Genomic DNA, 15,251 nt, shown 5'->3' with positions numbered 1-15,251 from the left:
GTGTCGGGGGGGGGGGGAGGGGTTGGAGAGGAGGACATCACCAAACACTGGATAGAACTTTTTCATGACATATTAGAGAGACTTATGGCTCACAGTGATGAGAAATAAGTGTCTAAAGTCTCACACACCATGGGAGTAGAGCCTGGCGGGCTTCCGCTTTCAACAAGTACTCTACCCCAGCTTAAACAATGCATACTACTGATTCAAAAATTCAGTGGGGAGCAGAGTTAATTTTTACTCCTCTGCACAAAACTAAACCTGAAAGATCTTTCTCTCCTCGATTCATTTTGCTATTTGCAAACAAGCAAACAAATAAATACTGAGAATGATAATTTAAAATGCCTGCATTTCTGTTCTCAAAAGTACAAAAAAGACTAAGAGTAATTAGTGATTGAGAAGAATTTATATTCTGGAGGGCCAACTTATTACAGGAACAAATAACACCTGAATTGGTTGATTTCCTCTCTCTCTCTCTCTCTCTTTCTCTCTCTCTCTCTCTCTCTCTCCCTCCCTCCCTCCCTCCCTCCCTTCCTTCCTTCCTTCTTTCCTTCCTTTTTCCCTTCCTTACTCCCCCTCCCTCCCTTCCTTCTTTCCTCCCTCCCTCTGTCCCTCTCTTCCTCCCTCCCTCCCTTTCTTTCTTTTCTCAGTCTGTGTTTCTCTGTATAGCACTGGCTGTCCTGGAACTCACATTGTAGACCAGGGAAGCCTCGAACTCAGAGATCTGCCTGCCTCTGCCTCCCAAGTGCAGGGATTAAAGGCAGCAGATTGGCTAATTTCTTAAGTATAATTTTTCATTTAATCTCTGAATCAATTTGTTTTGCTATGGGGCATGCATGGGTCAGTATAAAACGTTTTGCATTCTCATGACTTTTTAGGACTAGGATGTTAATAGATTGTCTTGACTCCATTCAAATTTTATCTTTTTTATTACCTCATGGCATTTCACACCAAATAAGTAGGCCTTTAACTGATGGCACGAACCAATCAACTATTGTGAAGGCTAAATTTAAATGGATATTGCTCACTTTCGTATTTAGACTGTCACCAGTAATGAAGGCCCTGAACTGAACATAAATGGAAATTATGAGATGAGAAGCTGACATGTGGGGGTGGCTTAGTGGTCTTTACATCAGTGGCTACTAGTGTGGGGATAACTACACATTTAGCAAATAGTCTACTTTAAGCAGCAAGTCTGTGCCAGGGATTACAGGGCCTTTGTTACAGAGACAAATGCTCACCACTGAGCCAAACCCTCGGTCCAATATATAAAGCGATGTAGGAGATGAAGTCAGGAGGATCAAAGTTCCAGCCCAGCTAGGACTAAACAAAAGAGATGCTGTCTCATTTAAAAAAAAAAGTTTGGCATTTTCTCCTATGAATACAGTTGCCATTCAGGGGTCAGCAAAGTGAAAGCCCACTATCAGGGATGTTGCAAGGAGAAAAACTTTGTCATCTCCTGCTAATAACACTAGTTACATGGAACTCTGACTTAAGAAGAATGCTTCACTAGTAACCTTTAGTTAACATGATTTATTTGACTTTTAAAAATTGTGTCGTTAGCCATCGCTCACGCTTTTCTCTTTGGTGGGGCCGGAAGGAAATGTCTGGTTGGTTTAGTCATCTGAGAGGGAGACAGGAGAATGAAGCTCCTCTGTTTGGTGCCAGACTGTCCGAGAGACACTATGAAAACGAGAAAGGGAACACAGAGCAGCAAAGCTGTCCCCTGCGGAAGTCGCAGGAGAGAGAGAGGGGATTTAGGCACAGTCCGAAACGCCTGCCAAGAACTTCTACCACTTCATAAACGCAAAGGCTGAAAATGTGTGCACGTGCGCATGTGTGCATGTGTGTGTGTGCGCATGCATGCATGTGTGTGTGTGTATGTGCATGTGTGTATGTGTGTGTGTGCACGTTTGCTATAATTGCATCTCTTCCTCCACACGCCCATTTTAGGAATGACACCACCACACCCCCTCTTCCCAAAGCTTCCTGTGCTGTCCCTGTCTTCCTGGAGTGTGGCTGTGATACTTAACAGAGCCCCTCATCTTCCTTAGTCCTCACTAAGTGACTGGATTCCCAGACTCCCAGACATTATTAAAATAATCTCTATTGCTTATCTATGGAGCTACAGATTTATTTTGAGGGAAAAAGAAAAATCACCTAAGTATTTCCCTGCTCTGTTTCTCTTACCATCGGAAAGGGATTCATAATCATAATCGTATTCATCCTCTTCATCTTCCTCTTCCTCATTACTGGCAGGTGGGGGATTGGTGTTCCCACCAGTGAAAGCCTGTGCTTGCATGGATGCTAACTGATGAGCCTGTAAGACAGTAATAATTAAAGACCGCAATGTAACCTACTGAGCTTCCACCTGAACCTTTAAAACCCCCACCTGGTGCTAACGAGGGGGATAAAAGTGGATTGTCCCTTTGGGTTCACTTGAGAGAGGAAGAATGTATCTGGATGCAACAGAAATGGTGCCCTCACTGGAGGCGTTGACTCCTCATTTGGGCCCACAGATAATGGAAACCACCATAGCATCTTGGATTTCATTTTGTGTCGGTTTCTTTACTCGGTGTTATCTGCTTCTCAGGCGCACAGGCATGACAAATCACTCAAGCAGTGTCTACCTAACCTGTCTTAGCTCCCATCAAGGTTAAGGAACAGAGGTAAGGCACTTTCCTTAACCTTTCCTCTTAAGTCACCTTGGATTCTCAGAACAGTAGAAGCTCTTTGAACAGACCTCCCCTTCCCCCATGAGGGCAGGTATCCAAGATGGAAGGCTGCTCCCTGAATCAGCAGTATTCTTCCAAGAATCTCGTTGTCCCTCGAGGAATAAGAACTTCTTAGGACCACCTGACAGGTCTAGAGCCGAGACAACGATGAGCCGACCACACCATTACCAGGACTGGTTAACAGTGCACACCTCTTGCCTTCCATTTGAAGTGGAAGCTCCTGCCAGTGCCCTGAAGATGGACTTGGGGTTCCCGAGTTTCTCCATCTGTTTTTTCTCCCAGGGGAACCCCACTAAGTGGATCTCTTCTCATCACACCATTATGTGAGCTTCTAATTGACACATTGAGAGCCGGTGGTTGAGCTCAGCTTGTTGGGGCTGCCATAGCCTAGGCTTTGACCCTAAAACCTCTGGATACAGCTTTTTAGGCAAATGTCAACATCCTTGAAAAACTTGGGAGCTATTACAAAGAATCACAAGGAACGTGTGTGTGGTGTCCAGATTCCTAGGCTCTTTGGAAAGTTCTGCGAGATAAAACTCTGATGCTTGGAAAACTAGCATCAGTCCCAAGGGACTGAGTGAAACAGCCTGTCAACTTTAGAGCAGGAAGTCTCAGCTAAGAAACCATTTTTTTTTCTGTCTTAAAATAATATTGAAAGTCCTCTGACCTAGAGAACAATGCTAGAATCCCTGCGGACGAGCAGACCAAAAGAACAGTTGCTAGTTTAGAAAACACTTTTTCAACAGACGTTATCTGAACTATAAATCAAAATAACAAAACAGGCGTAGAAATGTTAGGAAACCTGGGGTTAGATAAATGGCTTAGTGGTTAAGAGTGCATATGTAAAAGTTCAGTTCCAAGGCCGGGGAGGTGGCTCAGCAGTTGAGTACTCGTTCTTGCAAAAGATCTAGTTTTGATTCCCAGAACCTATGTGGTAGCTCACAATCACGCATAACTTCAGTTCCAGGGGATCTGATGCACCAGGCATACTCACAGTGAATAAACATCCATGTAAGAGAACACTCATTCACATAAAATAATATAAAATCATTTAAAAAAATAGTAAATTCAACTCCATGCTTCTGACTGCCACAGGTACCTAGGCCTGCAGTCATGTGCACAAGTTCTCTCTTTTAATATCTCTCTCTCTCTCTCTCTCTCTCTCTCTCTCTCTCTCTCTCTCTCTCTCACACACACACACACACACACATGCATACACACACATGCGTACACACATATATAAAGATAATAAAAATAAATCATTACAACAAAAATTTTAGGAAATGTGTCAAAACATGTAATAATGGGTCAAGTGATAATTTTTGAGTAGGATGAATATAAATAAATCTTGGAGGTATTATCAACATCTGTGAGATAAGAAAAAAACTCTGTCATTTCTCCTGGTAAAAAAGACACACATCAGGTATTGCCTAAATTACTGGATTTCTCCCTATATTTATAATCAGAGAGACTGCTAAATTCCAGTTAGAGATGATTGAAAATAAAGATAGAAGCTATGAAGATGGCTCAGCGGTTAAAAACACTTGCACACAAACCTGACAGCCTGAACTGGATCCCTGGAACCCATGATGGAGAGAGAAAACTAACTCCTAAAGGTTGTTCTTTGACCTCCACATGTGAACTCTCTCTCTTTCACTAACCATTAAAAGACAGTAAAGACGCGGTTTGTTTTCATTTCTATTCTTGGACTCTATGCTGGCTAGCTTTTTGTTAATTTGACGTAAGCTAGAGTCATTAGGGAAGAAGGAGCCTCGGTTGAGAAAATGTCCCCCTCAGACTGGTCTCCAGACAACCTGTAGAGACTGTGACCAAGCCCATGGGACACGTTCTTGATTGAGGGCTGATGTGGAAGGGCCCAGTTCACTGTGGATGGTGCCATCCCTGGCTGGTGGTCCTGGGCATTAGAAAAAAAATCAGATCGTGCAAGTCGTGAGGAGCAAGCCAGTTAATGGCACCCCTCCATGGCCTTTGCATCGGCATCTGACTCCAGGTTCCTGCCTTGAATTCCTGCTCTGACGATGGACGATGCACTGTGACCTAAGAGCTATAAGCTACATCAAACCCTTTTCTCCAAAAATTGCTTTTGGTCGTGGTGTTTTACCAAAGCAATAGAAACCTAATTAAGACAGACTCCCTTACTTGTAGCTATGGACATTACCAAAGTTATCATATCTTTTTTCATGATAGGGTCTCTTCATGTAGCCCTGGCTGTCCTAGAACTCGACCTGTAGACCAGGCTGGACCCACACTCAGAGATCTCCCCCCCCCCCCAAATGCTGGGATTAAAGGTGTGTGCCACCTTACCACTAATTTTACTTTTTGAACATTTAAGAAAAATTAGAAATTACATTTATTGATTGATTGGTTGATTGTACATTATGTGTGTGTGAATTCACGCTACAGTATGTATGGAGTTCAAAGAACCCCTCCAGGGAGTTGGTTCTCTCCTTCCACCATATGGGTTCAGGGAAGCGGACTCAGGTTGTCCTCATTGATAGCATATTCCTTTACATGCTCGGGCACCGTATCCTCTCATAGTCCCTAGTTTTTAAAAAAGAAACATGGTTGTATTATCTTTATAATAAAAATGTACAAATAGGGAAGATACAGTGGAAGCTGTGTCCACATCTAGATAAAATATTCTACGGTGCTGGCCTAGATTATTAAATGCTCACTGGCTAGGCTTAGATTTCTCAAAGTGGGTTTAGGGAGGTTTGTGGGTGTTAATGGCCAGCATGGAAAAACTGAGAGCTTAGCCACAAAACGCAAGGCAAGCCTGGGAACAGCAGCTTAGCCAAACACAACTCAGAACCAGGGCTCCACAACCTTCTTTAAACATGCTACAGGCGTCTTGATCGCCAGAGCATCATTTTGCATTTTACCCCGTCCCCTCCCCCTTCCTCCCTCCCTCCTTCACTGGAACAGTGTGCAGCATTCTCTCAGATTTCCTTTTATACACATACCATCTGTGATGATCTAGGTCACACTGTACTTGGTCATCATTCTATATGAACTGCTGCTTCTCACCTACTCCTATGCTCCTTTCTCCTTCCCCCCCATTTTTTTTAAAAAAATAAAGTAAAATGTAAAACAAACAAAAATTGAGAAGAAGGAAGAGAAGAGGAAATTGTCTTCCGGAACAGTGTCCTGGGCATTTAAGGCAGGCCAGTTAGTACATAGACCCATGCTAACATCTTAGTTAAAAAGTTTCACTACAAAGCCCATGTGCAGGTCTCACAGCTTTCGGGACTGAAGTAAATGCCAGCCTCCTGGAGAAGCCTTAGAGTAAGATGCTCATAGAGAAGGTTTGAAGCTTTCAGGCCTTGGGGAGCTTCATCTCCAAAACAGTTTTCTGGCTTGCACAGTGGTTCTCAACCCTCCTAATGCTGTGACCCTTTAAAGCTGTTCTTCACGTCGTGGTGACCTCGATCACAAAATTATTTTTGTTGCTACTTCATAACTGCAATTTTACTACTGTGATGAATTGTAATACATACATATATATAAACAAAAGTTTGCCAAAGGGGTCGACCCACAGGTTGAGAACCACTGGGCTAGTCGATACCTTTCTTTTTAAAGAGACAGGGGTCTCATTGTGTTTCTCAGGTTAATCCCCAGTTCTTGGGCTGAAGCAACCATTCTGTCCCAGCTTTCTTAGTAGTTAGAATTACATGGACACACCACAGGTGCTCAATGGAGTTAATATTTTCAATTCTTTTATAATAATTTGATTAGGGCTGTTCAATTGCAGGGGCATACACGCTGTGCTCAGTCCTTCTATCTGTCATCTTCCCACCTGGCTCCTGAAGGTGACTGGCGGCACAACTCTTGCTGGCCTTCAGGATATAGGAGTTATATCCTATAAATGTTTTAACTTGTGATAAGATTTTTAATGTTCTTAGGAATGTAGAGGTAGGCTTGGGAGCACACACCTTCAGTTCAATATTCAAGAGGCTGAGGCAGGAATCACACCAACCCGCTTAGAATGAATTAAACAACGGAGGTACATTTCACGTGGGTACAATTTACAAAATAAAACTTGAGGTTAGTGGGAGGAGAGAATCTATCGGTCTATGAATTGGAACTCCCCAAATCAAGTGTATCAGTTAAAGGATCTCAAGGTTCATAGCTATGCAGCAGATCATTTGAAAAGTCTAAATGACATTAATTTCCTTGTCCCAAGCCCATGGCATATTCCTAACTTGCTTAACCAGGGAGGATTACCTTTTGTTTTAGGATGTCAACTGGCGTCTGATGGGCCTTTAGCTTCTTGTTTTTAAGAAGCACTTTCCTCCTAAGTTGGTCAGGTGAGGGAAGCATTGGGTCGTCTGAGAAATCGGTCTCGAATAGGAATTTAGCCACCAGCTTTTCTCCAAACACACTCTACAAAGCACAAAGGGAAACACACCATCAACGCCATCTACCGCTACTTGATAAATACATTTACATCTCCTAAATGTACTGGATAGCTCATTTTAGTTGAGCTGTTTGAGAAACCCCAGGAAAAGGAACTAAGAAGAGGTTGTTTATTCTCCTGGCAGTTTCCTGCCGGAAGGAAGGGGGATGTGTTCAGGGCAAGGGGGAAGGCCTAGGTCAGACTGTAGAGGGAGCCAGCTGTGATGACTTAGGAAAACGGTCCAGAGTCTAATGCATTAAAGAAGAAAGCAAGCAGAAATTTGATGAGTGGCTGTGGTTTTGAAAATCTGGTTTAGTTCTAAGTGAAGAGAAGAGACAAGAGGCAACAGGGAGGATTTGTTCCAACAATGAATGAAAAATAGATACCATTTTCACAAGGACTTATGAGCACTGGTCTCCAAAGAAGATTGTCTCTCTCAAGGAGATCGTGGGGGGAAGGTAGATATAGGGTGATCACTCAAGATAAGGATAGGAAACATGGCGATTTTTATTTCTAGCTATTTTTAAACAAGCAAAAACAAAAATTTCCAAGTGCAGGCTAAGGCAATATGAAAAGCCAAGGTTTTGCTGGTATTCATGTTGGAGGATGTTTCTGTTAGTGCTCCTTTTGTGAGAGCTCCATTTCTACAAGTGCTTCTCCCACTGGAGAAGGGGCGTCTTGTGGAATATCTGCTCCTTAACTGTCTGCAATACGTTTCCCTTGTATAAAGAAGCTTACTATTAACACAGAAAGTGTTCTGAACAGTTTAACTTGCTCACTTGGATCACTATAATACAGTGTGGGTCACAAGAATATGTGACTTTCCTGGAAACAGTTTCAGTTTTTCCACATACAATTGCCCGGTGACAATTTGTATTATAGGCGTACTGGAGAGATGCTCTACCCTTACCTCCTGAGGCTTCCTGGAAAGGGTCAGGAAACCAGAAAACAATACCTATATTGAAAAAAAGGACCATTCTAGACAAAAGCCTAAGCTCTCTGAGCAATGCCAATTTTTTTTCAGGTCTTTACAGAATATGCCTCATGGCTAAAGTCCAACTGTGTTGTGGTCCACATCTGTCCTATATAGATACCACCACCAACTAAAAGACAATAGTGTCTTGGAGGAAGCTCACCTTGAAGATTTCTGCCATCTTTCGTTGTTGAGGCAGTGAGCAGTGGTTCTCAATGGATATGATAATTGGCAGGTCAGAGGTGATGAAGGCACTGCGGTCGATGGCTTCCACCACTTCCTGTAAGAGCCAGACAGCTCCTTAGAGTCAGGTGTCTGTTCAGGGTAGTCAGAAATCTGGTACTGAGCCATAGAAAGTGTCTTAATTGTCGCATTCTGTAGATTCTGGACAAAAGCAGTTTTTATCTTTTCAAAAGTATAGGTGCCTCTCTAGATCTGTGGGAGAATAATTCCAGTATCTCTACAGATACTAGAATCTATATGATACTCAGATCCCATATAAAAATGGCATAATATTTACATATAATCTTTATAAATGTATCTTCCTATGTACTTCAAATAATCCCTATATATGTAGAATCCCCAGTATAATGTGAACATATTTCCAAATGATGACAAGAAAAAATGTCTACAAATTCACTACAGACATAATTTTACTCCACTTTTGGATATATATATATATATATATCAAACATATACATACATATAGTTGTATGGTTGAGTCCATAGATTGAGAACCCATAGCTAAATTTACAAACACTAAATGAAAGACTAGGATGTTTTGTATAAAAACATCAAATATTGAGCCTGGTTTCTATACTACAAGGAACAGCTGTTACTATGCTGAACTGAAAAAAAGACCTAGTACATATCAAGAAAGAACACCTTAAGACATTGTTTTTGTTTTAGCATACAATATAATAAAGCCGGAGACACACTGAAACAGTTAACACTCTATATGTAGCAATATGGCATACACCATAACTTTTAATGATAAACATAAACCTTCACCAAAATACAGTGTAAGAGCTTTATGAATGACAAATAGAAAATGAGTTGAAAAAATACATTTTAGCTACTACCCCATATAATGGTAATATTCCTTCCCAACCTTGTTCTAGCTCAGAGAAAAATGATGTTAGGTAGCTTAAGACCCTCTGCGGGAGGAGCAACTGCATAGCTAAACTAATAAGCTATGTAGAATATAAAATAATCCAATAAGGCCAATTGTCCAAGATAATCCATCTTCCCAGGTGGAACTGGTTCTTGTTACTTTCTAATGGTGATTACGTAATCATCTCCTGACATCAGGACATCTTCATGACAATTTCCTTTGTCAGCCAAGATAGCAGAATAAGTGGCCTTTAATTTCTCTAGGAAGAGAAAGGTCTCTGTCTTTATTTATCATTGTAGCATGTGAAAATAAATAGCAACAATATGTACCAACATGAGGTAACAGTTAGAAAAACTATAGTTACATAGGGATTTCATAATAGTTTTTTTTTTTTTTTTTTTTTTTTTTTGGTTTGGTTTGGTTTGCTTTTTGTTTTTTTTGAGACAGGGTTTCTCTGTATAACAGTTCCAGTTGTCCTGGACCTAGTAAGAGACATTGTTTTTGTTATAGCACACAATATAATAAAGCCCTAGACACATTGAAACAGTTAATACTGTATTTGTAACAATATGACACACACCATATCTTTTAATATGTGTAGATCAGGCTGACCGCCAACTCACAGAGATCAGCCTGTCTCTGCCTCCTGAGTGCTGGGATTAAAGGTGTGTCCCACCACCACTCAGCTAGGAGTTCTTGATCAAATCCCAGAAAGGACAGACCTGTTCACACCCCCCACAGTACCGCAAACACTCTGAAGGTCTTTCAGAGCTATCACAAGAACTTAAGTTGTAATTTGTAGAGTGATTTACTTAACGAAGATAATGTCCCTGAGAGCTGATGGGAAGCATTACCTTGAAGGGGATCTTGGTCGTCAGTGTATGTCCATGATAAATGATGGGCATGCCGTCATCTCCATCCCAGCAGTCCAGCTCTATGCTCCTGCACCCTTGCAAGAGGACCTGTGTGACCAATGAAGGAATCCACCCAGATGATGAGCACCAGGAGATAAAGCTTCAAACTGAACCAAGCACACAGTTCACATCAGTCAGCATTTGCACTTATGGATAAAGAAGATGGATATTAAGTAGAAAACAGATAATTGGCATTTTTTTTTGGTCAAAGATCATAATTAATACAGGCTCAGGGATGGAGAGAACCAATCAATGTGGGAAATGTGTTTACCAGAAATGGAGACTGTTGGAAGGTAAAGGGGGTGTAAGAACATGTCATCTCTCTCTTTTTTCTTTTTAAAAGTATCTTTCATTCTTTGAAATGGAATATCTTAAAATTATAGGCCCCCCTCTGTGTGCGTTCCCATACATGCAATCCCCCAGACTTGTCCTTGGTGCTGCAACTGAACATCAGCTGCTCTCTTCTTCTCCTCTGCCCGCATCTCCTGTGGAGGCCACAGACCATCTCCTTCTGACCTCCATCCCCTCACTCTCCCACAACTCCAGCAGGCACCCTCTGGTAAACCACAAACTTCTCCTCTCTCTCTGTTCCACCAGACTCAATCCCAGCCTCCTCCCTAGCAGCTGCAGATTTCCCTCCTCTCTGCCCACCTCTCCTATGGATCCCATAAACCATCTCCTCCCAACCTTCCTTCCCCCAACTTGTTGCTTTGTCCCAGACCTCAACTCCAGCAGGCACCTCCTGCTAACCCAAGCGCTGCTCTTCCCATGGTGACAAGTAGACTTCAGGCAAAGCCACACCTCTCCTACAGCTCCTGAAATCTAATCACCTCAATCTCATCCCCAGCTCTGTTGCTGGAAACCTGCTGCAGTCTCCCTTTCCTCTGTGTCCCCGTCCCCCAAGGGATCAGAAGAACTTCTCCCTCCAGCCTTCCTTCCCCAACTCATCCCTGTTACCCTGCCTCCCACACCAGCAGGCATTCCCTGTGAACACACGAGCTGAACAGGCCAGGAAAATGGGCAATCACAGGCTTTAAAAATCCAGAGGAGAAACAGAAACCAAGGAACAAAACACTCACTGAATAAAGACAAACTCAGAAATCAGCACCTAGACCTATCAGCAGCCCACACCCAGATTCTTAGACACCAGCATAAAAACACAATCAATTACAGTTGGGGTAATATGTCCCCACTATGGCCTAGCTATCCTGCCACAGCAGGCTCTGAATATTCCAATATTCAGAAGCTGAGGCACAAGAAAAAGATAAACCTTAAAACCAATTTTATGAAGATTATAGAGGTCCTTAAGGAGGAAATTAATGAATTCCTTAAAGAAAGCCAGGAAAACACAAAAACAGTATAAAAAAAAAAGTAAAACTGTTTAAGACCTGAAGTTAGAAATAGAGTTTAAAAAAAAAAACAACTCAAACTGAGGGAGTTCAGGAAATGAAAAATTTAGGATTTCGAACATGAAATACAGAGGAAAGTTTCACCAAGATGACAGCTCAGTGCTTAACATCTATGCCCCAAACACAAGGCACCCAAGCTTGTAAAATAAGCACTTTACTACAGCTCAAATCACACACTGACTTTCAAGTACTGACAGTGGAGATTCCAATACCCACTGTAACCAATGGACAGGTCATCCAGACAAAAGCTACACAGAGAAATACTGGAGCAAACAGATATTATAAACCAAACAAACCTAACAAATATTTACAGATTATTCCACCCAAAACAAAAGAAGTATTTTCTTCTCAATACCTCATGGAACTTTGTCTAAACTGACCACATGTTTGAACACAAAGCAAGTCTCAACAAACATAAGAAAACTGAAATAACTTCCTGCATCATATCAGACTACCATAGATTAACATTGGATATCAAAAACAGAAGCAACAGAAAGTTAACAGTCTCATGGATATTGAACAACTATCTACTGAATGAAAATGGATCAAGACAGAAATAAAGAAATTAAACACTTTCTAGAATTTAATGAAAATGAATAACCAAACTTATAGGACACACAAAAGCAGCACTAAGAGGAAAGTTCATAGCACTAAGTACCTACATAAAGAAATTGGAGAGATCTCACACTAGTGACTTAACAGCACACATGGAAAGTTCTAGAACAAAAAGAAGCAAGCTCACCCAAGAGGAGTAAACTGCAGGAAATACTTAAACTCGGGGCTGAAATCAATAAAATAGAAACAAAGAGAACAGTACAAAGAGTTTGTTCATTGAGAAAATCAAGATAGAAAAACCCATATTCAAACTAACCAGAAGATGGAGAGAGAATATTCAGATTAAAAAAAAATCAGAAATGAAAAGGAGGACAACAAACACCAAGGAAACCTGGAGAATCCCAAGGAAGGACATATTTTTAAAAACCTGTACTCCATCAAATTGGAAAATCTAAAATACATGAATAATTTTCTTGATAGTTACCAAAGTTTGATCAAGATCAGATAAACAATTTAAGTGGACCTGTAACCCCTACTGAAATAGAAGTAATCATTAAAAGTCTCCCCCACCCCAGAAAAAGCCAGGGCCATACAGTTTTAGCACAGAATTCTACCAGACTTTCAAAGAATAGTTAACAACACAAAACACCAATACTCCTCAAAATAGTCCACAAAATAGAAACAGAAGGGACATTGCCCATTTCATCTCATGAGACCACAGTCACCCTGATACCCAAACCACATGAAAGCTCAACAAAGACAAATAATTATGGACCATAGAGAATTTCCCTCATGAACACAGATGCAAAAATGCTCAATAATGTACTTGCAAACTGAACCCAAGGATGAATCAAAAAGATCAACCATCATGAGCAAGTAGCCTTTATCCCCGAGATGCACAGATGCTTTAATATATGAAAATCAGTAAATGCAATCTACCATATAAACACATGAAAGGAAAATCCACACGATCATCTCATTATATACAGTAAATGTCACTGACAAAATTCAACACCTCTTTGTGATAAAAGTCCTGGAGAGGTTAGGGATACAAGGGACAGTTTACAGCAAGCCCATAGCCAACATCAAGTAAAACAGAGCAATTCAAAGCAGTTTCACTAAAATCATGAACAAAACAAGGTTTTCCAGTCTCTCCATATCTGTTGAGTGTAGTACCTGAAGTTCTAGCTGGAGCATAAGACAAATGAAGAAGATCAAGGGGACACAAGTTGCAAAGGAAGAAATCAAAGTATTGCTATTTGCAGATGATATGATAGCATATGTAAGTGACCCCCAAAATTCCACTATATACATGGATATAGATATAACTATGAATATGTGCATGTGTATGTACATATAAAATATAGAGAGCATTTTAGATATGAAGATATACACACATATATTAGCCACAGAACAATGGATTTTAAACTTTACAATTTACATTTATTTATTAACTGATTTGTGTGTGTGTGTGCGCGCGCGTGCGCGGGCACATATGAACGTCATGGCATGTATGGAGGTCAGAGGACAACTTGCGAAGTTCTTTCCTTTCACCATGTGGGTTCCAGGGTCTGAACTCTGTCATAAGGTTTGGTGGCAAGTATCCTAACTCACTGAGCCAGCTCACTGGTTCCACAAACATTTTTTTGACTTTGGAGACCTTTGTGCAAATAAATGGCCAACATGTGAAGCACACAGAAGACTGGCCAGTACACTTGCCAGGGTACAGCGCCTTCTAACTGCGGCTTTCTCATCTCAGCACAAGCAGCTGAGCGCCCCTGACAGAGTCCCATACTGAAACCACTACACTAAGAGCACATTTTCATTCCATTATAAAGATTCCTTAGAATTCGGAGAGTAAAACACACATTCTGTGCTAAGCCAACCTTGGAGGAAAAACTGTGTCATAGTCTATAGCATGAACACTGGACTAATCTGGAGAACAAAGGAATCTCACTGCTGCTGGCTGGGGTTGTGCGAGTACAATGTAATTACAGCTCCCGAACTCGTATCCACACACTTCCATCCCCTGGGCCTAACCTGGCTCTTTCCTGCTCTCTGGGAGGAGCTGAGAAAAGAGACGTTGGAGGAGGAAGCTGCGGGCAGTGTAACAGAGACAGGCACGTAAATGGCCGAGAGCTGGCTGGTCAGGTCAAAGGATGTGCTTTTCCCACTCCAGGGAGCCCACTGGTTCCCAGAGCGTTCCCATGAATTTCAGCCTGCAGGAAAGTGCCTCCAGTCTCGGCAGCTTTTTCTCTAGTTGGTTGCCATAGGGATGGGTTGATTGTCTAACAAATTGCAAAGCAAAACAAAACAAACAACGTTTTGGGATTAACTCTGCAGGAAAGTTGCATTTCTACTATGCTTTCCCACCGCAATCTATGGATTTATTTAGCATTTAGTGAAATGATTGGATGGCTTTCCCATGGGAAAATTTAATTTTAGTAGGAGTGGATCTGACTAAGATCTAAAAGCTGTGAGTCTCAAACAAATGCTTTCTTTTTCCTTTGCCTACTATGAAGGGTAAGTCTAGACAGAGGGGAAAACAAACAAACAAACAAACACAAACAAACAAACAGCAGGAAGAAGCAAAGAAAAGACCCCCCNCCCCCCCCCCGTGTGTATAGCCTGTTTCCCCACACGTGACAGTGGCTCGGATTTCACAGCACAGATTACAAGCTCTCCAAAGGAGTCTGGGGGTGAGTTTTTGTGACTTGGGGGCTACATGATAAGAAAGCCTCATGACGGCCACACGCCATCAGCTTCCTCTCTCCGTACCTGGCTGTAGAGCTCCACAGAGGACTCTCCCTTGAGCTGATGGCCTGTGAGGTAGGTGTTGTGTGAAGATTCAATGTAGTAGTAGGAGAGGGGTAGCTGCAGCTCTTTCTTGCTCTCCCGTGACTCGTCATTTCTCGAGGCGAAATTGTCTTTATCCATCAGAAACCTGGATGAGACACATTGTCTGAAGGCTGCGCAAGAGCAGTCTGTGCCCTTAAATGCTGTGCAAAGGGGATCTGAAGAGTTACCTTGCAAACCCTTCGAACGACATTAGGCCCTGATGACACATGCTGACACTAGGCTCGAATTTCTGCAAGGGATTAAAATAAAGGCATGTTTTAGGTAAAGAAAACCAAGAA

The 15,251-nt window shown here is 41.7% G+C and overlaps 1 protein-coding gene across 2 annotated transcripts in view; it reads right to left on the bottom strand.

The window, feature by feature from the left end:
* Window positions 1–15,251, bottom strand: part of Plce1 (phospholipase C epsilon 1) — a 262,100-nt gene that overhangs the window by 31,731 nt on the left and 215,118 nt on the right. For both annotated transcript variants that reach the window (XM_050157296.1, XM_050157303.1), the window contains exons 15-20: window positions 15,141–15,202; window positions 14,893–15,058; window positions 10,091–10,198; window positions 8,286–8,402; window positions 6,978–7,136; window positions 2,188–2,317 (exon numbers count right to left, since the gene is read on the bottom strand). In XM_050157296.1, coding sequence (XP_050013253.1) covers window positions 2,188–2,317; window positions 6,978–7,136; window positions 8,286–8,402; window positions 10,091–10,198; window positions 14,893–15,058; window positions 15,141–15,202 — 742 coding nt within the window. The remainder of the gene's footprint in view (window positions 1–2,187; window positions 2,318–6,977; window positions 7,137–8,285; window positions 8,403–10,090; window positions 10,199–14,892; window positions 15,059–15,140; window positions 15,203–15,251) is intronic.

This window comes from Alexandromys fortis, unplaced genomic scaffold (genome assembly GCF_014885135.2).
Source record: "Alexandromys fortis isolate MF-2015 unplaced genomic scaffold, M_Fortis_MF-2015_v1.1 scaffold_10, whole genome shotgun sequence".
Taxonomy (NCBI): Eukaryota; Metazoa; Chordata; class Mammalia; order Rodentia; family Cricetidae; genus Alexandromys; species Alexandromys fortis.
This window is presented reverse-complemented; position numbering and strand designations above follow the sequence as displayed.